Raw genomic sequence first — 27,896 nt, 5'->3', positions numbered from 1 at the left:
AACTGCAGGTGAGCTCGGCGCAAGGAGGGTGAACGTGCTCGATAAGAAAAAACAAATAATTGGCACATACAAAGCAAGGGAGATGTTTACAAAGGGCTGGTACGAGCTAAAGGCCGTGCCCATGTGGCAGCGTCGCCTCTGTCCCGGCGCTGCAGAGCTGGAACCCGAGTGGGAGCTGTGCCCGGTGGCTGCTGTGCCATTTCCAAACAATTGGTTTTTTAAAACCCCCTTTAGGTGATGATTTTGGAAGCGTTGGGCAACCGTTTAGTGAAGGGCCAGGGGAGCTCATGTGGGTAACCCAGTTTGCACCCGGTCGACCTCACGCTGGAAATTCTCTGCACAAGGGCAGAGGGGAGGGAGCCCCGGGACGGGCAGCGGTGGGAGGATGGGGGGGGGGGGGTTATTTATGTCCCTCTGGGGCGCGGGGCGCCCGCAGCGGGGGTGCGGGGTACCCAGAGAGGACCGGGCCGGGGCACCCCGGCTGCATCCCGCGGCTGCGCTGCGAGGTAAGGCGGGGCCGCGCAGCCCGCGGCCGGAGCGCGATAAAAAATACTTTAAAAAAAAAACCCAACCCAACAACAACCCCCCAAAACAAAACAACAACAAAACCCCCACCCCAAAGAACGGTTTACGGGGGGTGGGCGGGCAGGATGCGGCTGCTGGGGGGGGGGGGGAAACCTCCCCTTCCCCGGGGCGGAGCGGGGCCTCCCTCCCTCCCTCCTTCCATCCCTCCCTCTCTCCCTCCCTCCCTCCTTCCCTCCCTCCTTCCCTCGCTGCCGCCGCCGGAGCGGAACCGAAAGCGAAGGCGGCGCAGCGCGGCGGCGGCTCCGGGGGCTGCGGGGGCCGCTCCCTCCCTCGCTCCCTCCCTCCCGCCGGCGGAGCGGCGGCTCCCGCCAGGTCGGTGGCTCCGGGGGCGGGCGGGGGAGGCCGGGCGGGCCTGGGCGGGGGATGCGCCCGCGGCTGCGGAGACAAAGCCGCGCCCGGAGGGACCGGCGGGCGTGGGGAGGCCGGGGATGCCCTGCGAGCAGAAACCGGCATCTCCTTCAAACGGGGCTTTCCCGCGGGGCTCGCAGCCGGCCTCGGCGGGTATTTTAGCGATGGGGGCGGCGGAGGGGGGGGTGGATCGGGGCTGTCATTTCCCCATCCCGCTTCGGGGAGCTGCGGTGTGGCCGCCCGGGCCCGGCAGGAATCCCGCTCCCGCCCGCCAGCCCCGGCGGGGGCCGGTGGTACCCGGTGGGCTGGCAGCATCCCTGGCTTGGGGATGGGACAGGGTGGTGGCCGTCCCCGCGGCATCAGGCGTCCCGCAGACCCCATGGGGCTCCTGCCCGGGGAGGAGAGGGCTGGGAGCAGGGGGGCCGGGGAGAGTTAGGCCGTGGGGTTGGGAAAAGGATTTTTAAGGCCAAGGGGCAAGGGAGAGGCCTGGGGGAGATGGAGGGGGTGAAGTTGGTGGAGTGACTGTGTGCAGGGGCCGCGTGTCCTTAGGAGAAGCCGTAGGTTGGGTTGCTGCGAGTGACCCAGCGTGGTTCGGAGGTGGACGCAGCTCTGCGGCCACGCACACGGCGCAGAGCATCAGGATGGTGAAGGTAACGGTGAAGACCAAAAGCAGCGGCGGGATGACCGCAGAAAGCTGGTGCGATGGAGCTGTGGGCTGACGGCGTGGCTGTGCGGTGCTACAGGAGCAGAAACCATCCCTGGGCATGGGACCAGGTTGTCCTCAGGGCCAGGGGGATGGTGATGGGGAGGGGGAATGCGGTGGCTGTGGGTGCCGGAGCTGCCTTCGTGGCCCCAGGTGGAGAGGCAGCCCCTTTCCTGGGAGAAGGAGCCCCATCCCTCTCCTGGCCCCTCTCCATGAACACTTTGTTTTGGGATAAACAGCCAACAAAACCCGAGAGCCCATCGCTGAGAGCTCTGCGAGGGGTGTCTGATTGACCAGCATCATTCGGGGAAGGCGGATGTTATCAGACTGGGGAGGTAATTTGGAGGAGGCTTCGCTTTCAACTCAGCCCTAATGTCTTTTAAGTGGTGTTCACAAAGTGCAAAGCCGCTCGTTTCCTCTCTGGTGGGCATTGCGGGCTGGAGCTGTTGTTTCCAGGAGAGCCGGGAGCCGCTCAGCAGCACTGGACAAGGTGATGGTGCTACCCTGAGCTCATCCCGGCCCATGCTCAACCCTATGTCTGGAGCATACACTCTGTTTTGGGATGCTCATTATATATTGCTTAAGCAGTATTCGGTGGTATCATCAAGATTATAAAAAATCTTGGTGAAGGTGTGAAACCTGCCATTGGGTTTCGTGCCGTTACAATGCTACCAGCCCAGCTTTACGTTCTTTCCCTGATTCTTTTCACCCCGTGTTGGCTGGGCCAGGCAGTACAGGAGGCTCTTCTGTTTGCCCCGAGGATGATAAAAACCTTCACTGGTCAGTCACAGGGACCTGGTGTAGATGAGGGCTGGGTGCCTGTTTCCAGTATCTCATTATTTTGGGTGTCCTCTGACTTCTAGAGATGCTGCTGAGAGATTTTTTTCCATTAAAAGTCAGGCGGGGGTGCATATGGTCTTTGTATACTACAGTGACTAATATATTTCTGGCAAGGTTTGCGCTCGCCCGTAGGAAGGGAAACTGTGATCGATGCCCCCGTTGCTGCAGATGACACCGCTCTTGGCACTGCCACTTCCACTGCTGACAGTGACCGGGGAAAGCAAAATAGCCACTGGACTCTGCCCAGCGAGAGCCTGTAACTGCCCCGTGTGCTGGCCCCGGTTAACTTTTAACTGCAGACCTTCAGTGGTAGCAGGGGGGAGGATCCTCTGCGAGTAAAATCAACCTTGGTTTAGGTGGTTTGTGTTCAATTTTGTTATGAACAGCTTTTTTTGCAGTGCATGAGCTGACCCCCAAAGGAAGGATGGATGGAGGTGTTGCTGCTGGAGCTGCCACCAAGTCTTACTCCCTTGGGAGAGTCCAACCCTGACACCGTGTCTGGCCTTGCTGGAGGGAAGCGTGTAGAGGGGGGAAGGCAAGTGTGTGGCAGCTGGTGGGAGCCGGGGGGCACCGTCCCATCACCTGCCCTGCGCCTGGGTAGGGAAACAGCCCCAGGGAGGGAAGGACAGGCCGATGCGTCCATACGCCCCAGTTTAAATCTGTGCAGCCAGTGCTGGCTGCAAGGTGTTGTCCTCTGCACCTCCCGACATCAGTTGGCATGTTCCCATCTGGGGGTGGCCGCATCCCAGCAGGGACCAGGCAGGGACCACACGCTCGCAGTAGAGCTGGGGCGGCAGGAGGGGGCTGTAAAAATCACTTCACCCTCGCGGGGGCCGATTTCACTCCCGTTCATTTCCGCTAAAGCCACGTGGACGCTGAGCGAGAGGGAGAGCCGCTGCCAGGGTTTCACAGACCTCTTTTCATTTTAATATCCCTCTCCTTGCTGAATTAGATGTGAGACTGATTGCTTCGATAATCCTGCTGCAGCCGCTATGGGTTATATATGGATTGCAGCCAAAAGCCGTGCCGATAAATCATTCCTATACACCAGGCTGTTATATTTCCTGAGGATTTTGTGGGCATGTGCTGCTCGCTTTTACATAAGGATCTGCTGGAGTTCATATCAGTATGTGCTGCTTTTCCCTGGGCAAGGCCCTGGGTAGGTTGGTGAAGCCAAAGCCCCCAGGCTGTATTTCCCCTATTTGGGTTTATTGTCCCCATTCCAGCTATTTTAGTTTTCCCTCTGGCTGGGAATATGGCTGTTCTCTTCCTCCTCCTCAGCCTCCCTGTGTGCTTATTAAGGAGAACCAGCTGCGTTACCCTTAGCGGTTACCCCATGTCCCGAGTGGTTGTGTTCAACAACGGGATCCCACTTCTGGGTTTCTCTCAGGGAACTATCATCTCGCAGGGCAATTTTTGCAAGATGCTGTGCTTGGCCCCTTTGCACACGTAAAGGGAAAAAAACCCCTCCAATTTTCCACCCTAGCCGATGTTACGATGGTGCTTGGATGACTTTTAGCCTGTTTACAGAGCCTGGGGAAGCCTGCTTGAATTAATCAGCCTTGATATATTTATCCTGGTCAAGCCAATTAACTCCCGCCGACCAGGGCACACTCAGCTCTCAAGTGTAGTGGAGACTTCATAACTCAATTTTGCTGTAGCCCGGCAAAGTTTAGCATGAACCCTTGGAAATTCAGACGCAGGCGATGCTCTGGGGGCAGGACGGGATGTCCGGCTGTGCCGTGCCACCCCTGGGGCTGGCGATGCTCCTGGGGTGGCTTCATCCCAGGGCCACCTCGATGAGCTGCCTTTTTTGGTGCGGCCGCAGCACCGGTCCCCGGTGAGGGTAGAGGGCACGGTGTTTGGGATCGGCTCTGGCTCGTGGAGATGGCTATTTATATGTGCCCGCTGGCGGGGTGCCCGAAGCAAGCCAGGCAAATGGCAACTGGCCTCAAGATGCATCTCTGTGGGTTTGGGGTGAACGGGGCGGGGGGGCTGCCTGTTTATTTTAATCCATTTTGTGAGTGCGTTAAAACATGCTGCCTTGACCGTCAGCAGCACTGGAGGGGGGAATTTTGCGGCCACGATGCCTGAGACGCGGAGCCCGGGCTCCACTTGGCTGGTGGCTCCCGGCTCTCTTACCCAGCAAAGCCCCAGCCGGGAGTGGATTCAGCCCCGCGAAACGCAAGGTTTCTGAAATAGTTTGTCCTTGTTGCTGTTCATCGGCTTATTTATAGCCCTCCCATCCCCTGCGTTTCTCTGCGCCTTGAAGCAGCAAGCGGTGCCGGGTTGGCTTTAGCTTCGGGCTGATCCCATTCAGGCAAAAAAAAGGAAAAGGCTCTGGTTTATAGATTGGTGTTGAAAACAGCAATTAGGCCATTGTGAAGCCTTGAGGAAGGGGGAGACGATTTGATTTCTGTACTTGACCCGTAATTTCTGCAGGGCTGATTCAGAGCGGGTGTGCTGCGGGTACATCACGGAAACTTCAATGGAGATGAGCGGAGCTAATTTTAACCGGCCGCCTCGCTGAGGTGTGGGAACCAGGCAAAAAAATGCCTCAAACCTTGTTCCTGCTTTTGGGCTGTTTGTTTCGGGATATTTTTTTTCACTTGCTTCTGCAGCAGCTCGTTAACCTAGAAATTAAAAACAGCACCAGTGTTGCGGCGGGGAAGAGCGATGGTTTACAACCAAACAACCATTGAACTGCCCCAGCTGCTGCGGGGTGCCCGGCATGTGTGAATTAACACTGTTTTCTCCCCTTTTTAAATTATTATTTAATTTTTTTTCTTTTTTCTTTTAATTCTTTGTTGCTAACAAACTTGTTTTCTCATTTATCTCAAGGTTCAAGAACCTGATTTTTGCACAGAAGGCTGTAGGAAACCCGGGGCAAGGAAGAGAAATCGCTGGCAATGACGGGCTGTGGGTGGAGGCAGTGAGCTGGGGGGGGGCTGATCCTGCACCCCACGCTTGGTAAGCAGGTCCCTGTACCCCTGAACTGCTTCATTCGGGGAGTGTTTGGCAGACATGTGCCCACTCCAGCTGTGGGACCGAGCAGTAAAGCAGGGAACTGAGTGGTATTTATGCTGATACAGTGCAGGGCTGGATCCTGCCCCTGTAAAATATTCCTTTTGGGGTATTCCTGTAGCGGGGACGACAGGGTTGTTATTCCCTGGAGGTGTTTTAATAAAGGGGGTGGAAGGAGTGGTGGCTGCGGCCTTGGGGCTGAGGCTGGCCCTGCCCCGTGGCAGGGTGGGTGCACATCCCGGTGCCATCCTGCACCGCTGCCGTTGGCTTTACCATCCCCTATGGGATGAATAAATTAATCTGTAGATTAATGACCAGCGGGAGGAAATCGCTCTTTGCAGGGGAGCCTGGCTGAGCCTGCCCTGTGTTTGCAGGTGCACCTCCCCATCGCAGCGTGGCCGGGATGAGGCCATCGGTTGCACCATGCCATCATGCATCCCCGGCAGCTCGCCTGCCCTGCGGCCCCTCTGCCGTGACAGAGGCTGCGGCCACCGAGCACCCGGGGCACCGCGGAACCCCCCGCCGCTGAGCCCCCACTGCCCCGGCATGGCCTCGCTCATTGTGGTGACCGAGTACGACGCGACGGGGAGCGCAAGCGAGGAGGAGGAGATGAACGCGCCCGGCAACGAGAGTTTTGGGGACGGCCGGGAGCCAAGGGCAAAGCTGCACCTCTCCGGCCGAAAGCTTTCCCTGCAGGAGCGGTCGCAGCCTGCCCGCTCGCCCGGGAATGGCGATGGCGCCAACGAACGCTTCATCTACCCGTCCCTCCCTTACTCTCCGGTGACGTCCCCACACTCCTCCCCGCGACTGCCGCGGCGGCCAACGGTGGAGTCAAACCGCGTGTCCATCACGGGACTCCAGGTGAGGGGGAATCATTGCTACTCCCTAGTTCTCCTGCCCCCATCCTCCTGGTTTCCCTCCCTGTGGTGTTCCTTCTTGCTTGTTTTTTTGGGATAAAACCCTGCAGCATGTCCACAGATGCGTGGCGGGATGTCCTGGTCCATCGTGGACCATGGGGACAGCCCTCGGGGAGGTGGGACCCAGCGGCTCGCAGTGTTTCATGCTTTTTGCAGATGCCACCAGTTCTCCCGGCTGCATTTTGGGGGAGCTGGCGGCATACCGCGATTTTCTTTTTCTCTTCCTTAAAAATAAAAAAAGAGAGAGACCTACTGAGATCTAAAGAGAAAATGGCCCTACCTGCCCCCAGCCTGCCAGTGCTGACAGAAAACAGGCAGCAAGCAGCTTCTTTGCCCATATGAAATTAAAATACTCAGTGCTGGGTTGAACCCTCCAGGGCTCTCCTGGCTGTTGATCCCCACCACCACCAGCCCGTCGTGCGCTCTCGTTCCACGTGAGTGGATAATATTGCCTGCCCGGCCGTTAACGTTTGTAATTAGCCATCTATAAACACACCTACGCGTGGCCGAGCGGCTGGCATTTATGGCTCATGAATCAAAGCTGCTCAGTCCTGAGCGGGTGCCCGGGCAGAGCAGAAAAGGGTGTGAGTTTGCAGAGAAAGTTTTGCTGGAGATATAAAAGGAGGAGAGCAAATGTGAGCGGTTTCGTGGCTCGTGTCGGACCTCCCCCTCTCTCCCCGCAGGACTGTGTGCAGCTCAACCAGTACAAGCTGAAGGACGAGATTGGGAAGGTGAATATTGGCCGGGTTTGGGGTGGGATGGGGGGATGGAGGGTGTTGGGCTCAGTTTCACTTTCCAGCTGGTGAGATGGCAAGTTCAGCTGCTCATCACGGCAACTTGGCCGACTCCTCGCTGCCACACCGATCTCTTCTAGGTTTTGCCGATTGAATTGTAGATGTTTTTTTAGTTATTATTAATTTTCCCCATTCCCCCTCCCTGCCATGAAATGGGGCATTTGAAGCTTTTCTTTGCTGGCAGTGTGATGCCAGACCGTACACCCCACTACTCCCAGCATCACCCACCAGCTTTGTGATCCCAGTGGAGCCGGGTTTGCAGAGGAGCCCGGAGCCCAGTCTGGTGCTGTGGGTTTTTTTTGGACTGTCCCTAACTGGTCCCCTATGGCTGTGCCCCTTTCTAGGGCTCCTACGGGGTGGTGAAGCTGGCCTACAACGAGGACGATAACACCTACTATGTGAGTAGCACATAGCCCTGGAGCCCACAGCAGAGCAGGTGGGATGGGGATGGATTCCCTCTGCTGACTCCCTGCCCAGCTCCGTGCTGGCCTCATCCTGCCAGCCCCCTTTTATCCTTGATTTGTCCCAAATCCCATGTTTTTTCCCCTCTTGCAGGCAATGAAGGTTCTCTCCAAAAAGAAACTGATGAGACAGGCAGGCTTCCCCCGTAAGTGGCTCAAAAGCTTTAGGGTGGGAGATGATCTGGGCACCCTGGGGGCTTGTTCCCAACCGGACACCCCGTCTTTGCCTTTCCCGCAGGCCGCCCGCCGCCCCGTGGGGCCAAAGCTGCCTCCGAGGGCTGCCTGCAGCCCAAAGGGCCCATCGAACAGGTCTACCAGGAGATCGCCATCCTGAAAAAGCTGGACCACCCCAACGTGGTGAAGCTGGTGGAGGTGAGCGCCGACCAGCCCCTTCCCAAAACCCACCCCGAGCGTGAAGGAGCCTGGATGCTGCGGGGATGGGCTACGCGTCGGCTTGGGTGGAGGAGAGCAACTGCAGAGGGACTGGGATGGCTGTGGCAGGTCCTGCCTATGGGAGACTTGTGTTTTCCCTGGTTTAAAAGGTCTTTTATTCCCCTGCTCTCAAAAGCGTTTGTTTTTTTTTTTCCCTGCTCAGAAAGGGAAATGCAGAAAAATGTTGTTTTCTTGGAGGAAACAAGTGGTCAGATGGGTTTTGGGGGAGGAACTGGTATTGCTGCGGGTTCTGCGGTGCAGCTGCTCTGCCCTCTGCCCACTGCCTGCATAAAATGGTCTAAAAACCAAGAATTAAGGATGTGCAGACTGGAATTTGTTTGGCTCATGAGTCAGATGATGCTTCATTTGTGTTTTAAAATATTTACTTCCTTGAAGTACAGCTATATCTCTGTCCTCTTTTTCCGCCCCCCGCCCCCCACTCCCTGTGGGTAGAAGCTCAGAGATTAGCAGACCATGCTAATGGTGCAGATGGTGCAGAATTGAGATGGCTGCTAAATAAAAAAATCACAATGTTTAATTTGCAAGGTATTTTGGTGCCATTTAATTGCCTTTCTGCTTCTTTCGGCAGGTCCTGGATGACCCCAGTGAGGACCACCTGTACATGGGTAACTGCCCACTGCCCTGCAGTGCTCACGGGGTGTCAGTAGGATGGGGCAAAGGGTTCCCCCATGTTTTGGGGCTGCTGCGTGTGGGGTTGGGTCTCTCCTCTGGAGCAGGTATGGCCTGGATGTGCTGGTAGAGCAAATCCTCTCTAATAGTTGGAGCCAACGGGATCCAGTCTGGGTTCAGAAAGGAGACAGAAGTGCTTTATATCGCTTTATAGGGTTTAATTCGACATCAGGGCATGCTTTGCCATGAGAGGCACCAGCATTTATGTTCTCAGCTTTGAAACCAGGCTGCTAGAAAGTAGCTTTATTTCTTTGGCTTGGAGGACAAGGCACACGTTAATTATCCACGGTACAAATGAGCCACTTCCCAACCTGTCTTGCAGACTGCAGTGGTTTGCTTGATGTAAATACACATGCTTGGAGGAGGCATTTCTTTTCCATCATTTACGTTCAGCCTGTACTAGCGGAGAAGCCTGCGATGCCTTCATGGCCAAGCGCAGAGGTTTGCTGGAGGCGTGGGCTTGCAGGCAAACTGAGGGTTTCAGGGTGCCGTGCGGAGGGTGTTTCATAATGCTGAAGCTGCAGCACAGAGAAGTTAGTTGGCAGCATCCCCTTAATTGAAGAGAGAAGCATGCAAAATGGCTGTGCCTTGCATAAGACAGCGTCTCCTTTTTTCAAAAAACGTATATTTTTTTGTAATTTTTGTCACCAAAATAATTTCTTTTGTGCTTGCAGGAGCTCTAACCTGTAAGTGATCAGTAACCACTTTTTCTTTTGTGTTTCAGTGTTTGAGCTGGTGAAGCAAGGGTGAGTAGTGAATTCCAGATTGAAAGCATGAACGTGAGATGGGTTTGCAGGTGGCACAGCTCGACCACCTGAGGCAGGTGTAGGACGTGGAGGTGACAGGGGAGGTTCGTGGTGGGTCTCCTACGGGTTTGGGTAGCATCTCCCCAACATATTTACAGTGTGCACACCCCATATGTGCCTGCATTCGGCACTGTGTGCTCTCGCCAGACGACGGCAAAACCTCCGGGACCTGTTTTGTCACATCTGGTTGGGGAACAAGCTCCGTTCTCTGTTGCCTTTGCAGCCCCGTGATGGAAATCCCAACCCTGAAACCTCTCAGTGAGGACCAGGCTCGGTTCTACTTCCAGGATCTGATCAAGGGCATTGAATACTGTGAGTGTCTGTGCAAAAAGGATGGGATTTCTTATTTTTATTTTTTCCTAAACACCTGGGACTGGACTTTCTGCTGGTGTACAGTGCCGTTTCTGGTGGCTTATGCTACTGCACGGGGATTTTTGAAGCTGGGGCTGGTCGTGGTGTTAGAGGGAGGGCTTACAGCCATGCCGGGGCTTCGAGGCTGATTTTGCTGCACACCAGCGTTGCTGCTGAATTGTTGTTTTTCCTTTGGCTGCAGTGCACTATCAAAAGATAATCCACCGGGATATTAAACCTTCCAACCTCCTCGTGGGGGAAGACGGGCACGTCAAGATCGCCGACTTCGGAGTGAGCAACGAGTTCAAGGGAGCCGATGCCCTTTTAACCAACACGGTGGGCACCCCTGCCTTTATGGCCCCGGAGACGCTCTCGGAAACCAGGAAAATCTTCTCTGGAAAGGTATTTAATAGTGATTTTGAGGATTTTTGGACTAACCTTCCTTGAATACGCTGTCTATCACAGATCTAACTATGCTTTTTTCTCTCCACAGGCTTTGGATGTCTGGGCCATGGGGATCACACTGTACTGCTTTGTGTTTGGGCAGGTAATGAGACTGAATTTTCAGTGCTGTTGGTGGCCAGGGCAGGGTTTGGTGTGTGTCTCCCACGTGCCAGGTACGCAGTGGGATTTGGACCCTGCACCGCTGTTTGAGCGGTTGGGTATTGCTGAGGGGAGATGGGGATGTGTGGGTGGAAATGGGAAACCTCTGCCTGTCCCCAGGATGGAAGCATCCAAAAGGACCGTGCTTCCCTTTTTTTGCAGGGAAATCTCTGTGCCTTGCCAGATTTTTTAGCAAAGAAACTGTTGTAGTAGTTTGGTCATTTTTAGTCAAATGTTATTTTCATTGCGTTTAAAAGAAGACATTGATATAATAGGAAATATTCTGGTATTTTCATATAGCTGGCTCCTTGCTCTCCTTCAAACCCTACGAGATCCTGATGCTCGACTGGCCACCCCACTGCTGCTTCTTAATAGAGGTTCTTAACATTGCTTTTTTTCTTCACGGTAGTGTCCTTTTATGGATGAAAGGATCCTGAGTTTACACAATAAAATCAAGACCCAAACACTGGAGTTCCCAGACCAGTAAGTACTCAAAAAACCTCCAAATCCTCAGCCCTTATTTTAAAGCTCATTTAAGCCGTTTCTCAGGTGCTGCCTGGGTGGGGCTGGCCCTGCTCTGCTGCGGTTTTACAGAACTCAGGCTCTGAGCCCTTCTCTTGGCCCTCGGCCCTGGAAAACTTCCTTTGCATTAAACATGAAGGCAACATCTCTTGGTTTGCAGTTGCTGAAGAAGGAGCGATTGAAGTTGCAGAGGCATGTGAGGGAACAAATTAACCTCTGCAGTTGCTGCCTGTTGGGTTTTAGCCTGTATGGAGTTGGTGTCGGGCTCTCCCAGCCCTGTACACACAGGATCGTGCTTCAGATTGCCCACAAAGGGGATATTTTGCTTTCCTGGGGGTGTTGGGGAAGAAGGGCTTCATGGCACCTGGGTGTATGAGTACCCAGAGCCACATCCCTGCCAGGGCTGGGGTCCAGCTCCAGTTTGCCTGGGAAGGCCCACAGCAGCTGGCACTGGGATGAAGAAGGGAGGCAGCACCCATCATCCCCTTCCCCATCTCATCTCTCCTCTCTCCTTTCCCCAGGCCAGAAGTTACAGACTTCTTGAAGGATTTGATTACACGGATGCTGGATAAAAATCCTGAATCTAGGATTTCGGTTCCAGAAATCAAGGTACTGACCCGACCCCCCTGGTGTTGGCTGTGGCTTCACTTCTGTTGGGTTCTCCTTGCTTGGCTTTTTTTGGGAGTCAGTTTGATCGCGCCAGGCTAGGTCCTCCCCCTGTGCCCAGGGCCCCTGGGCAGGTAAGTCCCAGCTCCTTCCCCTGCTCCGGGACCTGCTCAGCTTTGGGACCTTTGGTGCCTACAGAAGTCACAGGCAAAAGGAAATTCCCTGAGTACAGTATTTCCTCTGCTACCAGGAAAGTACTGTGCAACAGCCTTTCGCAGGAGATTTCTGGTCCTCCGCCCCTGCAGGAGCCTGGAAGGGGCGAGAAGCTGAGAAAATGGAGACTAAGGTAGGGGGAAAGGATTGCGGGGGAATTGCTGAACCGTTTTGTGCTCCTCCTGCAGCCACCCAAGATGCCAGGTGTGTGGGCAAGGAGAAAGAGAGGTTTCTGCCTTCTGTCATGGATTAATCCAGGTCCAAGACTAGGGCTCGGTGGGTCTCCCCATCACCAGTGCTCATACGTACAGTGTGGAATAAATCACTCCAGCCTCTTGGTGTTGTCTCTTCTGTAAGATGAGAGGGAAAATAAGTCTTTTTCCCTAAAACCCACTGAGATGCCCAGTGCTGTAGGTCACCAAGGTTATTGCTTGGTTGTGTAGATGGGGCCAGCGCTGGCTCCAGACGAACCGCACTGTGGTTCACGTCTGCTCCGAGCTGAGCTGTTCCCGGTGGTGCTGAGGTGACCCAAGATCGCCAGTGAGATGGCACATCTCTGCCCTGCTCCCTGGTATTTCAGGAGCATGTAGGGGCCGTAGCTTGGGAGAGGAGATGCGTTTGCCAGGCTTGTGTTGTTTGAGTTACGAAAAAGAGGAAATCATTCCTGACAGGCTGTGTTATTCATTGAAGTTGCACCCTTGGGTCACCAAGAACGGAGCGGAGCTGCTGCCCACGGAGGATGAGAACTGCACCCTCGTCGAGGTGACGGAGGAGGAGGTGGAGAATTCGGTCAAGCACATCCCCAGCCTGGCCACTGTGGTGAGTACAGGGGAGGTGATGATCTGTGGACACACATCAGGGTCCACGCTGCCTCCCGGGGTGGTCCCGAGGAGCTTGAGGTTGCTGCTGAAGGGCAAAAGCGTTGGGCAGGATTAGAACAAAACCCTTCCCTCTCTCAGAAACAAGCACTGCAGGACGGGGGCTCAGCATCTCGCTGGAGGTGGCCGTACCCCACGGTGCGGGGGAGTATTTCAGAGCGGTCCCAAAGGGACTTGTCAGCGGATTGCCAGTCTCCACACTTGAGCTGGCTGCCTAAATATCACTGTATTTGCTCAAGGCAAAAGAGCATCTGGTCCAGGACCTGCCCACAGCTGGGAGTGGGTGTTTTGGCCAGGCAGGAGGAGCTCCTGCCCTGCTCTGCCCGTCTGGCCATAGCGGCTGCGGGAACTTCCCGGGATGGAGATTTTATCTGGGCCATGGTGTGCACCAGCTCCCACCTGCAGCTATTCTTGGTGAATTCATCTCATCTCTTTTCAAGATCATATTTTTATTCTCTGCAACCCACTGTGGTGGTGAGAACCACAGTGTAACCCTTCCCTGTGTGGAAAGAGAAATTGTTTTGAGTTTTGAATCTAATGATTTCTTTGGGTGCCTGCTAGCCCTTATGCTGGGAGAAACAGTGAACAACTATTCGCAGTTCCCTGGCACGGTGTTATTTGCCTGTAGACACCCAGGCTGGGATTTTTTTGAAGTACAGGTCTCCCTTTGAAGCCCCTTTTCCAACTTGTGGCTTTGCCCACATCTGACTTATTTCTGGAGCTCTCTCCCACTTCGGTACCCTGCAGAAGTCTCTGCAACCGTGAATAACGTTAATATGCAAATGTGCCGTGCACTGCTCAAGCTGAAAAAGCAGATCTTGCTCTAAAGAGATCACCATTGATGAGGGGTTTTTCCCCTCCTTGTCCTGTTCAGAGGTTATTTCCTGTGATGCAGCAGAGAACAGCTCAGTGCTGCTGGCTCTGTTGAAAATCATTATAGAATCCCAGGTTGGAAGGAACTTCAACGATCATCTGGTTCAACCTTTCTTGGCAAAAGCCCGGTCTAGACAAGATGGCCCAGCACCCTGTCCAGCTGAATCTTAAAAGTGTCCGATGTTGGGGAGTCCACCACTTTCCTGGGGAGATTATTGCAGTGGCTGATTGTTCTCACTGTGAAAAAATTTCCTCTTGTGTCCAATCAAAATCTCCCCAGGAGTAACTTGTACCCATTACCGCTTGTCTTTTCCACATGACTCCTTGTAAAAAGGGACTCTCCATTTTCTTTATAGCCACCCTTTAAATAGTGGAACATGGTGATAAGGTCTCCCCGAAGCCTTCTCTTCTCAAGACAAACCCAATTCTCTCAGCTTTTCCTCACATGGCTTCTCAGTCCCTTGATCATCTTTGTGGCCCTTCTCTGGGCCCTTTCCAGCCTGTCCACATCTTTTTTGTATAGCAGGGACCAAAGCTGAACACAGTATTCCAGGTGCGGCCTGGCAAGTGCTGAGTAGAGTGGGATAATGACTTTTTTTATCTCCGCTAGTGATGCCCTTGTTGGTGTAATCCTGTTAGCTTTCTTTGTCACTGCAGCACGCTGGTCACTCCTTTTGAGCTTCTTGTCTGCCAGGACACCCAGGTCCCTTTCCACAGAGCTGCTCTCCAGCCAGGTAGATCCCAGTCTGTGCTGGGATCCAGGTGTGTTTAGCACTGCTCAGGGCAAATGAGCTTTTACTGCCACTCTTGCCTCTTAAATAACACACTGCTTCCAGGCAGATCTTGTATTTTTCCATTTGCATTTGTTCTTCAAAATTACCCTCTGGTGCCTGACCTTTGTGCATCCAACTACAGGCATTAATGCTTAAGTACAGGCTCCACGTGGCTTTGACTCTTGCATAAAATGCCTTCCCCTGCAGGACCCTGCTGGCATGCACGGTTCAGATGTGTAAGGACTCTTGGTGCACCGTGGTGAGCAGATAAATAAGGCACAGAGGGACGAGAAGCAATATCAAATGAAGCCAGGGGTTCCCAGAGCAGGATGCACATGCCGAAGCAGGGGCCAGTGCTGCTCACATCGTTCTCTGCTCCCACCAGCAAAACAAATTGGGGGATGCCCGGGAAGAACCCTGACACTTGCTCTGTACCCAGTAGTCTCTGATTGCAGCTGACACTGGGTAACTTTGTGTTTTGCAGCCAAAACTAGACAAACAGCCAATTTTTCATCTTGGTTTTGGTAAACATTAAAGCAAAATTGTGCCAGTTCCTTCCTTCCCCTCTCCTTTTCCAATGAATTCCTCTGCCAGGTAATTGTAGGGAACTGGGGATTTGCAGGTATTAGATGCAGTAATCAGTAAAACCTACTTCTGGGGGGAGAAAATCTTCCCAGACTTGGCTTTGGTCTCCTTTCCAGCCTTTCATGCCTAGTGTGGCTCCCATCTGCATGTTCAGTTGTTGCATTGTGTGTTTCAGACAAGGATACAGCCCCTGTATTAAGCAGCTGGAGACTTGTAGACATGCTTCCTTCTGCTTTTCTTTTTTAAAAAAAGAGAACTTTGACTTGTTTTCACTAGTTTTCTTAACTACTTGGTCATGAGTGTTGAATGTTCCTGTTGCTCCTGAATGAAAGGAAAGCATCCCTGACAAACTCCAATCTGATCTTGCAGATCTTGGTTAAAACGATGATCCGGAAGCGATCCTTTGGGAACCCGTTCGAGGGGAGCAGGAGGGAGGAGCGGTCACTGTCTGCCCCTGGGAACCTGCTGCCGTAAGTGTCATCACGTCGCCTCAGCCCGAAAAGACGTTTGCAGCTTGTCCCGATGCTCTGGAAATTGCTGCCAAGCACAGGGGGAGAATTCGAGGAGCTGGGCTTTGAATCTTTCATGTGGGGCCATGACTGGGACGTTCACACACCCTCTGTCTGATCTGTAACTGCTCTGTGGGATGATTTTTGTGACATGGCATATCCTACCCCTCCAGTGGGCTGAAAAGTGTCTTTTTATGGCACTTCCAGCCTGTTATCGGGGAGCTGGGGGGAGACAACACATGCTCAGGGTCCCAAAGGTCCCATGGCAGGGAAGGGGCAGATGCTGGTATCTCACTGTCTGCTTTGCCTTTTTCTGAGTCGCTCAGCAACTGGTTTATTTCCTTTTAAAGCAGGAAACAAGGCAGTGAAGATAATCTGAAATGCAACGACTTGCCCAATGTGGGAGAGGAGGAGCTTCTTTCATGAATATTGACTTTATGGTTCTGTTGAGCAACTTGGTCCGGAGCACATTATAAAGTATGCAGCTGGGGATGAGCGACATTAACAGAGCCAACACCAAACACAGCATGACATGGCGCTATTTCAGTATAATGCTGGATGTAGAGCTTACATAGCAGCATGTTATAAGACATCTGACTACTTGTCATAAACATTGAACATCGCCGATCGCTTGGACTGATGACTTCTTGTGGGAAAGGCACTGGCTGACAGCAAAGAGGTGAGCTACGGTGTTGAGCAGCAACAGTGCTTTGCAAAAAAAAAAAAAAAAAGCGGTCAAACAAAAATGCATTTGGAAATTTGGAACTGCTTTTACCTGGTTTTAATGCCAAATAATTTCCGGGGACTAACGCCAGCGTCCCAGGGGTGTTGTATGCCCGTCACGTAGTCGGTGGGCACATGTGGAAGGGTGAAGCTTTTGCCAAGTGGCATACGCAACGGTCAAACTACACGTGTGCACTTTGAGAGTTCACGACCTACCGGAAATGTTGATGCATCTATTTCTTGTTGTTCTGGTTTGTTTTTAATTGACATCTTTTTAACTGCATGGGAACAAAGCAAAAACCCACATTTTTCAGCTTTTTAAAGAATGCCTACCTTTGTGAGCCAGGTTGTATTAAACAGCATCTTTGGGATGTTCAGAAAGTGAGGTTAATTACCTCCTCAGGTAATTAATGCCTTTCCTAAGGTCTTGGTGTGACTAGGACTTGGTAAGTTGAGTATTCAGTGTATGAAAGGAAAAGGTATTTAAGGGCTTAAGTTCAGTCTGAACTATTTTTGCTGCAGACATATGAGTGAAAGGTGGTATTTAGCTGAATGTTTGTTTTGAACAGCAGATGAAGCACTAACAACAGTTTGTTTCTAAATCTTTTACTTGATCTAGGTAGATATATTATTAAATATAAAATTCAGGGTAAAATCCTTCACTTCCATGTACATTACATGGTTTAGTACAATTAAAAATAATACAACTTATGCTATTTTTTAAGTATAGACTTAGGGCTTGCTTAGAATTTAAGATCTTAATGAAATACTTAGATTAGCTAGTAATTTTCAAAGAAACTTTTGTTTTCCAAACTCTTAATCTGGATTCTGGGGCCAATGCTATGTATTTTTTGCAAGTTCGTTACCAGTAATTTGTGAATGCCTGTGGATCAGAGACTTGTTAGTAAATTAAGTGTATACCTAATTCATGGATTGTTTCTTATGAAGAGCTCTTTCACCTTCAGTCAGATTACTCTGATTATTTTGTGGTGCTTGTAAAAAAAAAAAACAAAACAAAAAACCTGTCATGTGGTAGGAGAGATTCTGACATCCAGACTCACTTTCCCAAGTTCTCCGTGCTCGGACAAAGCTGGAGAATGGCAGAGTGTGGGTGAGCTGGAGAAGAGTCAGGGTTTGCTTGAGGGAAGGGGTCACGGTAAGTACAGGTGTTTTGTGGATGGAGCGTGGGACCGGGCTGGAGAAGGTCTGACTTCTCAGTCTGATGCGGTTGTGTGACCTTGAATGAAGCGTTTAAAATGATGGTGTACCTGAAAGAGGGGGAGGAGTCAAATGTCCCAAGCATGTAAGGGACTGCTAAGGCCTAATTCTTTGCCCTGAGGAAGAAGGCACTAGGAGAGACGCAAGTATTTTGATTAATGGTACGATCTCTGCCTGCTAACCCTGCCTTTAGGAAGTGACTGTCCCCTTGTCTTCCTTGATCTTGTGTACTGCAAGCAGCAGCGCGCCGAGGTCCTTGGCCCTGCTGCAGTCGGACCTGGCCCGGTGATTCCTGGTTAGGACAGGTCTTTGTTAAAGCCAGGACAGCATTAGCAAGTGCGCAGGTGCCTACACAAACTGTCCCTTACATCTTTTGATCACTTGAAGCAATGCTCCCCCAAAATCGCAATTTCTTAGCGAGACATTGCGCTGCCGGCCTCTCTCCAAAGCCAGTGGCGATGGTTCGTGGTTTAGGAGCAGTACTATGGAGTCTGGAGCCATAAGACACGCACTGTTTTCCTCCCATTTTAGTCCGAGGCTATGCCAAAGCCCTGCAGCTTCAGCTATGGGAAAACCAAACAGGTCACTTGGGTGCCAGCACTACTCCAGCTGCCTGCTCCCCCTTTCCTAAACAGGACTTTTCATTGCGGAAATGCCTGCGAGTGGGCAGCTTGGTTCTCTAACCCTGTAAATGGACTTGTTCTGCCAAAAAAAAAAAAAAAAAAAAAAAAATTACAAAAAATAGGGGATCTGATTATTTGTAGCTGGTGCGTAGTAATGTGTGTGGTGTGTTTTTTTTGTTAAAGGCGAGTTGTAGAGATGCTGTGTGCTGCGTATCTCCGGTTTGTGCTTTGTCAGGTGCCTAGCGAGACAGTTTACATTTACCAAACAGGCTTGCGGGGTGCAACGCAGCTTCTAACCAGAATAAGCTGTACCAGTTCCTCGAGGCCCAGCCACGGAGTCACTGGGCCTCAGCTGTTACACAGATCAGTGTCTTACAGCTAGCATGGGCTTGGGTGGTAAGAAGCCTAAAGCTCAGCCCTTCCCCAAGGCGCTCTCCAAAACGATTGTCTCTCAGTGCCAGCGCCGGTAGGGCTGCAGCCAAATGCACATTTCCGAAAGAATCTCAGTGTAGATTTTTCTTGTTGATTAGTTCTGTTGAAAGCAGAAAGCGTGGCTGTGTGAGGATGATCTAGCTAAATGCATGACCTGTTAGAGAAGCTGTACTGTGTATATAAACCTGCTCAGTTCCCTAGCTGCTGTTCCTTAGTAGTAAAGCTAGCTTTTGCCCTTAGAGTGAACATTTTGCTTGTGCCTTGGAACTGGGCTGTAGCTTGATTTCCCCAACTCCCTTCCTTTCAAGCAAGCCCAGTGCTGACTGTAGGCTTAATGCTGGGTACTAAGCCTTCTTGGCTCTGAAAGCACACGGGAAAGTGCTAAGGGGAAACCAGGCCTTTTGTCGGAGTAGTTTTTCTTGGTGGTCCCCTCTTACCTATCAGACGATTGATCTGTTTCTTTTCTAAGGTCCTGAACTATTGCTGATTTTTATACTGTTTGTTTAATGACCAAGGCTTGTGTTTCATCCCTTTATTATGCATTTAACTTTATCAGGTGTATCAAGTTTAAATACTGTGTATTTACCACTTTTAAATTATATTACCTAAGGAGAAAGAAAAAAAAAAAAAAAACAACAAACAACTACGTGTTTTTTCCACACAGCTGTTCAAGCTTCTCTGTACAAGTTGAAATAAATGACATGCAACCAAACCTGGAGTTAGTTATCAAGTGGAACCATTGTCCTGTTTGACTGGTCTTTATCAAGCTCTGCGAGTTTCCTTGTTGAAAGAGGAGTCTGAAAGCACGTTCCTGTGTTAGTGAACTCTGGTGCTCTACCACTGCTGGGGATCTTGGGCTGGGAGGAGCCCACAGCAGCTCCAGCCCCTGCGTAACCCAAACAGCCTTTCACATACCCAAACTGGTGTGTTGACTCTTGGAAAGGCACCCTTGGAGCTGGGACACTCAGCTTAGTGCTCAGCAGCAGGTGGCAAATAAAGAATAAAACAAACCATTAATGCTGTAGCAGACCCACTGCACTGTTGGGAAAAGGCAGCAAAGGCCCAGCCAGGATGCTGGAGGGAGGGACTAGGTCCCAGGGCTCTGTAGCACTAGAAAGGTTTAGAGAACGGGAAGAGCTGTACCTTGGGTGTCAGTGTGATTGCTAGAGATGCTCAAGGCCTTGTGAAGATAAAAGCCAACAAATTCACTTAAATCAAATTGTGTAAACCCATTAAATGCAGCAGCCCAGCTGGAGGGTCAGGGTGGGGTGGTGAAAAGTCGGGGAGGCACCAGGGAGCAACAGATCTGTTCTTCCGAGCAGCTGGTACTAGGGTTTGGCTAAGGCCATGCTCGGCCAACCCACCCTGGCCTCTAACTTCCAACTCTTTTCCCTTGGATAAGGTTTTAATGCAACACAGACGAGGTGTGAGGAGAACCAAGGTGGAGCAGAAGCTGGAGTTGCAGCAGTGCTCTCACTGAGGGAATCAAGAGGCAAAGCAGACAGCAGCATGGGCTGCGCTAGCTCTCCCGTATAAAACAAAGACAGTTCACGGAGCCTAACCTTCACAGGCCCTGGGGAAAAATAAACAAGCAAACCCCACCTTGCAGGACTCTGAAGAGGGCAATATTTTATTACAAAGAAAGTAAATTTTAAAGTAGTACCATAAAAATTAGACAAAATGGAAAAAAAAATAATTCTGTAAGCAGTAAGTCATTTACCATAGCACAATGGAACCAGACACTGCTTTGTCTCGGTCTGGGGCCACTGGAGCTTGGAGACACGATTCAAGAGTAGGCATGGGCTCAGCTAAGCATCACAATCCTTCAGGGCAAGGAAAAAGCCAACGGCAAGGAGCTGCCCTCCCAAGGTCAGGCAACCCCTGGCAGCGGACGTGTTCACTGTAAGGAAGAATCTGTGCCTGTAACCCTGTGCTCTGCCATGGGTGAGCTCAGGGAAAGGACTGTCAAAACGACAATGTGGGAGCAGTCTCTGTCCCAGGCTTAGCTGGCGCAGAGGCCTGGCATAAACGCACAATTCTCCCTCTGTGCTTAGTGCAATTAACCTGGAAAGACAGCAGACAAGGAGCAGACCCAGTTCTTCTCCCCGGGGGTTGGCTCCAGCCAGCAAAAGTAGTGAAAAGTAATGAAGAAGGTCCCTTTCTCACGTTTGTTCCCCCCCTTCCTTCCAGCGACGAGGGGGTGGATCTCATGGCGGGGTCAGAGTAACGTTCACAGCAGCAGTTTACAGCAGCGGTTGGTGCTGGAGCGGCAGGAGGTCAGGAGTCTGTTCCGTACGTCTCGTTGACTCCCTGCAAGGATCAGAGATTACAGCTCTGCCACGAAACTTCTTACTCCCCCTTCCTCTCACATAAAACCCTCTGTACAGGCAAGCTACTCTCCACTACTCGGGGTTTACTTTTCCAGTGCCACAAGGTCTTTTGATTCAGTAATCCACCCTCTGCAGCACCACTTCCCACCAAGCACAGGGCTGCAGGGGCCAAGCTCTGCCCTCAACACCAGTCAAGCAACGCCACTGCCCTGCTAAACCCTTCTGCTGCCCAAGTGGATCACAGGGATCCCGGAGGGAGCTGCAGCTGCGGCTGTCAGGGAAAATACCAACTCACTGGATGGGTTTGCTCACAGCAGCAGGAACCCCCAAAAGCCAAGAAGGAAGGATTTGATGGGGACAGAGCTGTTGCCTGCAGCTTTCAGGAGGCAACTGCCAAGGACTGCAACCCAAGAGGAGCAGTGGGAGCATGACAAGTTCTTGAACATACATTTCCTTCTCCAAGACTGGTTGCCCAGGAAACATGACAATATTTGTTTCTAGTGCTTCTCCCTGCAACAGCTTTGAGGTAAAAATTAGCTTCTCTGACGAAGACAAAGTTTCCTCAAAGCTGTGGTTCAAAATCTCCGTTTGATGTGGACTTTCTACATCCTGTTTCAGACTCTCTCCAGAGTCAGAGGAGGAACTTTGCCTTCACTGATGCTTACCAGTTCATAATCCTCCACATATTTGTATTTCTTCTCCCGATAGTAGTATCTCTTCTTCATGCAATACAGAACAACTACGTCACACAACACTGTTGCCTAGTGGAGATTGAAATAGTTTTAAGACAATAATCCTCAGAACGAAGGCACTAATCCAGAACTGAGTCCCAGTGGAGTGTCACTTACCACGCCAAACAGTGCCAAGCCAGAGCCAATGTTAATCATGGTGGGAATTACATCAAATTTCCCTGCCTAGAAGACAGTTACAAGGGTGAATATGCTTTTCAGCATCTCTGAAAGCCCTCACCACAAGACCTCCAGGAATTGTCAGCCTACCTTTCCAAACACTATGATATCAAAGCGGATGCCATAAGCTTTGACCAGCGTCCGTGATTCAGTGCCATTAGTATCTTTGTAGTATTTTGCAAACCTGGAAAAAAGACAGGTCAGAGCTTAGCTGGAAATTTTGAAGTTGCTTATGTGATCATGCAACATCCAGGTGTGTCCCCTGTCCCAAGAGGATGGGCTGAACATCGGTACCTCCAGAGACAAACCCCAAACGATGGAGGGAGATTCCATGCAGGCAAGCACAGCTAGGAGAAAATCCCAGAACAGGCAAATATAAGACAGCAGGTTACCACCAGCCAAATCAGAAAACTTGCAAAGCATAGAATGGGGAGAAAGTTAGCTTTAGCAGGGGAGCAGGAGGAAGAGCAGCTACACGAGGCAAGTAGGAGGCTGCAGGAGTGCAGGCAGCCACGAGAGGGCAGGGCAGGGAGCAGGCAGGGAGGGAGGCAGCACAGCTCAGCCTGGCACACAAAGGCTGTTCCTTGTCCCGCACAATGTGACTCGCAGGCAGATGACAGGGAAAAGGATTGAGAACAAATAAGTGAGGTCAGACTTACTCCGCCACATGGTTGACTAAGCCAGGAGGAAGCAGAGAAGAGGGTGGAAGAGAAGAGGAAGGATTGGTAAGGGGCTGCACCACGGTCTGGAATCAGTAAGAGCACTTCAGAACCCACGCCAGCTGGGCTGCAATATCCTCCAGCCGGTCTCGCCCGACACCCCAATACCCACAGGCCTGGCACCTCCCAAACACACGCTGGTGCTGTCTGCATGAGAGCAGCTTCTCAGTGAATTCATCCAAGTTCCACCAAAACAGTGAGAGTTTGTGATTCTAGAAACAAGCACAGCCCTGAGCCATGTTTCCTCACGAGCAGGACTGTTGCAAGGATCTTGGCAAGGTGGCCAGTCTGCACTGTTATAGCTCTAAGTCTGGCTGCACCCAGTGACCCAGTTCTGCACTGGTGGTTTTACTGGAGCTGCTGGACCCACCTGTACTGGCCAGTGTGTATGTGGTGGTGTATGCCAGGACACTCCTGGTGCAGATATAGTCTTCAGCTGACAGAGCCACTTTCTAGAGGTTAGTTTTTCCCTTATGCACAGCAAGGGAGGCACTTCAGTCTCCCACTCCCACACACCAGCCCCCTCAAATACTGCCCTACCAGCAGACCCCGAAACAGCCCATTCTCACATCACCATGCCATGGGACGCCGGCCCAAACGGGCACCTAAATGCTGATGCAAATATGACTCAGACACTCTGATGCAATCAGTGGAGCTTCACTGACTTCCCTCTCTGCTGTGGTTTGCACACAGCAAGGATCTGACCTGCTCTATGTTTTACAGCATCAGAGAAACTCTGAAAGTTTTACAGCACCATTAAAAGTCCAAGAACTACCCGCAACTGCCTGAGGAGTGCAGGCAGCCCGTAACACTGTGCCAGCGGCAGACTGAGCCACATGGTCACCAGGTGCCCTTCATAGCCACATTACCTGAAGTTGTAGCCAGGTGAAACGGTGTGGGCAGAGTCCTTGTTGTCGAGGCGCCGGAAGGAGTACTTTGGCACACAGTGGGAAGCAGCTCTGTCAAGGTTGCAGTCCCAGTTGATCTGCAGCGCCATGACTCCACCCTGCCAAGTGGAGGAGAGGAGAAGGTGAGTAGTCCAAGTCCCTGTGGACGGTGACCTCCATTTACTGGCTCTTGTCCCAGTCCCAAACACTCCTTCCCCCAGCTACAGAAGGACCTTGCACGTAACCCCACCCAAACAAGCCAAGGCCAAATATTTGTTAAGTAGAATTGATTCCAGTCCCTCTGGCCAGAGCAGCTCTTCATTCTGCAGCTACTCTGCATCCTGTGGTTCATGCCACGAAGCAGAGGGGGACAACCGCCTACCACTCCTTTTCTACACAGCTGAGGCCCAAGACAAGGGTCTGCCAGATACCTCCACAGCCATTTCCTGGAAGTTCTGCCCTGCAGCTTCAACTATTTTCCCTAAACGAAAGATAGGGCAGAAGGGATCTGTCTGGGAGTCATAGATGCAGTTCTTGAGGTAGGTGGAGTTGATAGTGGGGAGGATGTTTCGCCTACAGGGGAACAGAGAGAGATCTGTTGCAGCTTCTTCCACTCCTCCAGCTCCCCTTTACCAGCCAAGAGACCAGACAGTGCAATGCCCCCCATGCTATTTACTTGCTGAAGTTGAACTTGGGGTACCAAATGTTGTTCTTCACCAGAATGGTGAAGTTCTCAGCTTCTTGTAGGAATGCTGGCCTACAAAACAACAGCAAAAGTAAGTTTTACTTATATTTTCATAAACAGGACTCTGCAGGGTCCTTGGTGATCACTTCTTCAGCTGTTCCCAGTGGTACCTTACAGGGGGAAACATCAGCTGCGTACTGCTAGCCTCCTCTCAGGAGGGCCACCACAGGGTAGGAGGACAGAGCACTCACTTGGGTATATGATAGTCATCCTCCACAGGGCACCACGCAAAGACTTCACAGGTCTTAATGCTGTTGTTGTATGGTATACACTCCCCAGTCTGGATGCCTGGGAAGACAGGTGAGTGCAGCTACTACCAAGCAAAAATACAGAGGCAGTATTTGTCCTGCGGTGTCTCCTCACTCCATAAGGTGAAAGCAATCTGCTCAGAGGTGAACTGCCAGTACCAAGACCCCCATTATCCTCCACTGCCATTTGTAGTGCAATTTCAGAGAAAGAAGCATCAGGTCCCCTAGTCAAATCCTCATCTACGTGAAATACTGCTTCATGGACTCAAGGTCTTGAAAAATCCCTCACACTGTTTGCTAACTCACCAAAGCACACATCTATCCAGCATCCACTCAACACAGAATAAGCCCATCTGCTCTCCCCCAGAAGAAAAATCTGAGCTTCCCTTTCAGTTCTCTTAGGTGTGAGAGAAAGCGAACAAGGAGACCGAAGTGAAATGCTGCTTCCTTAACAGGAGGGAAGGCACAGCACAGATGTATCACAACACAGACCCTTGTAGCAGGCTTCTTACCATTGCTGTGGGTGCTGACGTATCCTGGAACACAGTTGTTCTTCACGTTGCACTCTGTTTGATCATCTGGAAACTGGAGAGGAACAATAATTACACTAAACTCTACGAACTCTCTCTCCCCCACACTCCCACCCACACATGGCAGGATTAAAGCAGATCCTACCTCTGGGCAGCGGTCTTGGCGCTGGTTCAGTGTGAGTATCACATTGGTCATGACAAACACACTGTTCTCCTCCTGATCATGCAAAACAAGAAGGAAATTTAAGAGTGACAGTCTGCAAAGAATATCCAAGGCACTGCCCCAAATGTCTTTGTTGACAGAGCCTAGGCGGCCCCACAGAGGGGACCCACTTTGGACAGTGCTGCTGTAGAGTGCTATTCCCAGAGCAGATTCTCACATGTATCACCTGATGCTTCTGTCTTTAGGCAAAGGAAGGACTGTGGGATTAGCAACTCTTTCTGTCCTCCCACTTAGCCCAAATTTCCTCATTCACATTATGAAAACAGAGATCACACAGCTGCTCAGGGGAGTTGTAAGGCAGAAGCAGAAATAAAGCTCCAGCTGCAACTCTGAGCACAACTCCCACTCACTTTTTGCAATATATCTACTAGAGATTTGACCCGTCCTGGTTTGTTTCTCCAGGGAGCACCACTTCCATTATTTTCAATCTGTACAATTTGGGATCTGTTGTTTGCTTCTGCTCCACTGATACGCAAATACAATCACTCAGCCAAAATTTGGCTAAATCTGTCATTTTTTTCTGCACCAATCTCATGTAGACAGAGTGACCCACAACTAGCAGCTTGGCTGTGCCTGCCAACCCCAAAGGCTGCCACATATTGCCCACACAGCACAGATTCCCACAGTCAATCAGTAACTACAGTTCCGGATCAAGTGACTTGCAGGCTATTCCCAGGGTTTCTGTCAACAAGTTAACTTTGAGCTGTTTGCTTTAGAAAGCAGTAAGACGACACATGGTTATTGTTGCAACTTTTTCCTGAAGCCTGCAAAATTCTCCCTCCTATACAAGCGCACACAGAGACACACTTTTCTTGAAACAAGCTTCCCCAGGGCTAGTGGTGCAGGTGCCCAGCATGACCTGCAACGAAGCAAAAAGCTGCTTCATTCTCCCATGTCAAGGCCTCACTGGAGCTGAAGCTGCTCCAGACCTCAGTGGACTTTGGCAAAGCAGTAGCTGTTCGTTAGAAAACCCTCCCTCTGCATGTGAAAGTGATTGATACCTGAGGAGGGATGACATAGTCAGCTACATCCCAGATCCTGGGTCCCAAGGTGGATGTGTTTGTCAGCGTTACTCCTTTCACCTTTGTGGTTACAGAACTAACCACAGAGTCTGTTTCCTGGTAGCCCTTCTCCCACAAAAACACCCAGCTGCAAGAGAAGGTTGTAAGAAAGAAACAACAACAAAAAATTATAAACACCATAAACCAGCACAGGCAGTGGGAAATTCTCCTTTTTTTCATGTGCCACCTGAAAGGGATGGTCCAGATAGTTTCATAGTGTTTTCCTACAAAAGAGTCACAGGACTAGCAATCTCCTTTCTGATTTTTTTTTTTTCCCAGAGCAGTTTGGCGGGGTGTAATTATTGCTTTTATGCACACCCCAGCTAGGGGAATGATGAACACCCTCGGGGACGTCTCCCTCCTGAGGGGTCCTGCCCTCTCTGCAGCTGCCTGTAAGCAGCCCTGCAATCCCAGTTACTCCCAGTTAAACTGTCCCACCACCTCCTTGTCACCTCTCGGCGCTGGCACCCCCGACAGCTGCCACGGGCGAGCTCCGGCCTCCCTTCAGCCCCGCGGCGGCCACTTCCCGCCGCCGCAGCCCAGCCCGCGCCTCCCTCACAGGACAAGGGGGGCCGCGGGCCGCCGGCAGCTGCCTTCCCGCCTCGCCCTGAGCGGAGCGGCCGGCTCCCGCCCCTCAGCCCCACGCCCCCGGGGGCTCCCAGCGAGGAGCTGCCCTTCCTCCCTCACGGCAGCCGCCCCGAGATCAACCCCTCCCGGTCCCCCCAGCGCAACCCGGCGGGGAGGCGGGGGCCGCAGCCCGGCGCCCACCCGCCCGCTCACCCGATCACGTAGGCGAGGATGGCGAGCTGCACCCCGCGGTTGATGAGCCCCACTTTGCGGCTCCGGATCAGCACGATGCGGGGGGTGTCGTACTCGAAAAGGAAGCTGCGGAAAGCCCCGCACGACACCATGGCGGCGACCTGGAAGGGCGGGAGGGAAGGAGGGAGCTTCCACACGCCGGGTAGCGGCTGCTACAACCCCGCGGATCCCGGAGAACGCTCCCGCGGGCCCGGGGCTTGCACCGGTTCTTGATTGCCGGCCCCCGCCCTCCTCCGCCGGCTGCCTGCCAGCCACCGGCCCTGCCCGCGGCCGAGGAGGAGGCAGCGGCTGCCCGGAGGTGCCGCAGGCTCCCCCGCGGGCTGTTTTCGGTAGGAAAAAGGGGGTTCACCGCCGCTCTTTGGGGTTGCCCGGGATAACCCACGGCTCGGCAGCCAGGGCAAGGCTCAGCCCTGAGGCCTCCCGCTGCTGTAGCTCTGCTCTGCCTGGATACGGGCTTGGGGAGTGCGGGTGATGGGTCATCCTGAGGAGGATGCTCTCAACCTGGTTGCTAAATCTGGGAGATTTTTTTTTTCCCCGTGCTACTCTTTGTTAGCAAGTTTATGGGGAGTTTTTCACCTCCATACTGGCCAGACGTGAGTCAGCCGTTACCTGGAAGTCTGCTGCTGTCAGCCCTCTGCTGAGTCTGGCTACTAAGTCTCACGAAGAAGCTGGACAGATGACCTCAGGCAAGGGCCATCCTAACACCAAGACATAAGTTGCACCAGCTCAGGGCAAGGCCAGAGCACCTGCCTGCAAAAGATAGCAGAAGCATATCTAAGCCTGTCACCCTCCACAATGAGCAAATCCTTTATCCTCTTGCAGAATTAATCTTTACTATAAAAGCAGAGATCTGCACCACCTAATTCCTGCACCTTCCACCTGATGCTGAGCTGCCCAGCACAGTGCTTAATTTAGAA

The 27,896-nt window shown here is 52.0% G+C and overlaps 2 protein-coding genes across 7 annotated transcripts; one reads left to right on the top strand and one right to left on the bottom strand.

The window, feature by feature from the left end:
- Positions 1 to 758: 758 nt before the first annotated feature.
- Positions 759 to 19,221, top strand: CAMKK2 (calcium/calmodulin dependent protein kinase kinase 2). 4 transcript variants are annotated; one of them, XM_074887003.1, is made up of 18 exons: positions 759 to 897; positions 5,318 to 5,446; positions 5,875 to 6,361; positions 7,101 to 7,148; positions 7,556 to 7,609; positions 7,767 to 7,818; positions 7,911 to 8,044; positions 8,694 to 8,730; positions 9,519 to 9,540; positions 9,824 to 9,912; positions 10,154 to 10,353; positions 10,445 to 10,498; positions 10,964 to 11,037; positions 11,598 to 11,685; positions 11,933 to 12,028; positions 12,586 to 12,714; positions 15,374 to 15,474; positions 15,867 to 19,221. In XM_074887003.1, the coding sequence occupies exons 3-18, from the start codon at positions 5,924 to 5,926 to the stop codon at positions 15,937 to 15,939; spliced, it is 1,689 nt and encodes a 562-aa protein (XP_074743104.1). In that variant the 5' UTR covers positions 759 to 897; positions 5,318 to 5,446; positions 5,875 to 5,923; the 3' UTR covers positions 15,940 to 19,221. The 4 variants fall into 4 exon arrangements, with proteins under 4 accessions (XP_074743104.1, XP_074743103.1, XP_074743106.1 ...); XM_074887002.1 differs by having other exon boundaries at positions 15,864 to 19,221; XM_074887005.1 differs by lacking the exon at positions 11,933 to 12,028.
- Positions 19,222 to 20,112: 891 nt separating this feature from the next.
- P2RX4 (purinergic receptor P2X 4) lies at positions 20,113 to 27,678 on the bottom strand. 3 transcript variants are annotated; one of them, XM_074887396.1, is made up of 13 exons: positions 27,589 to 27,678; positions 26,941 to 27,080; positions 26,101 to 26,248; positions 25,022 to 25,093; positions 24,859 to 24,931; positions 24,290 to 24,386; positions 24,030 to 24,110; positions 23,785 to 23,926; positions 23,336 to 23,472; positions 21,838 to 21,931; positions 21,688 to 21,753; positions 21,505 to 21,600; positions 20,113 to 20,819 (listed from the first exon to the last, which is right to left on the bottom strand). In XM_074887396.1, the coding sequence occupies exons 2-13, from the start codon at positions 27,069 to 27,071 to the stop codon at positions 20,787 to 20,789; spliced, it is 1,170 nt and encodes a 389-aa protein (XP_074743497.1). In that variant the 5' UTR covers positions 27,072 to 27,080; positions 27,589 to 27,678; the 3' UTR covers positions 20,113 to 20,786. The 3 variants fall into 3 exon arrangements, with proteins under 3 accessions (XP_074743497.1, XP_074743496.1, XP_074743499.1); XM_074887395.1 differs by lacking the exon at positions 27,589 to 27,678 and having other exon boundaries at positions 26,941 to 27,216; XM_074887398.1 differs by lacking the exon at positions 27,589 to 27,678 and having other exon boundaries at positions 21,505 to 21,558; positions 26,941 to 27,216.
- Between the last annotated feature and the right edge of the window lie 218 nt (positions 27,679 to 27,896).

Source organism: Strix uralensis, chromosome 17, assembly GCF_047716275.1.
Source record: "Strix uralensis isolate ZFMK-TIS-50842 chromosome 17, bStrUra1, whole genome shotgun sequence".
Lineage (NCBI taxonomy): Eukaryota > Metazoa > Chordata > Aves > Strigiformes > Strigidae > Strix > Strix uralensis.
The sequence above is the reverse complement of the archived record's forward strand: the minus strand, read 5'-3'. Positions and strand labels throughout refer to the sequence as shown.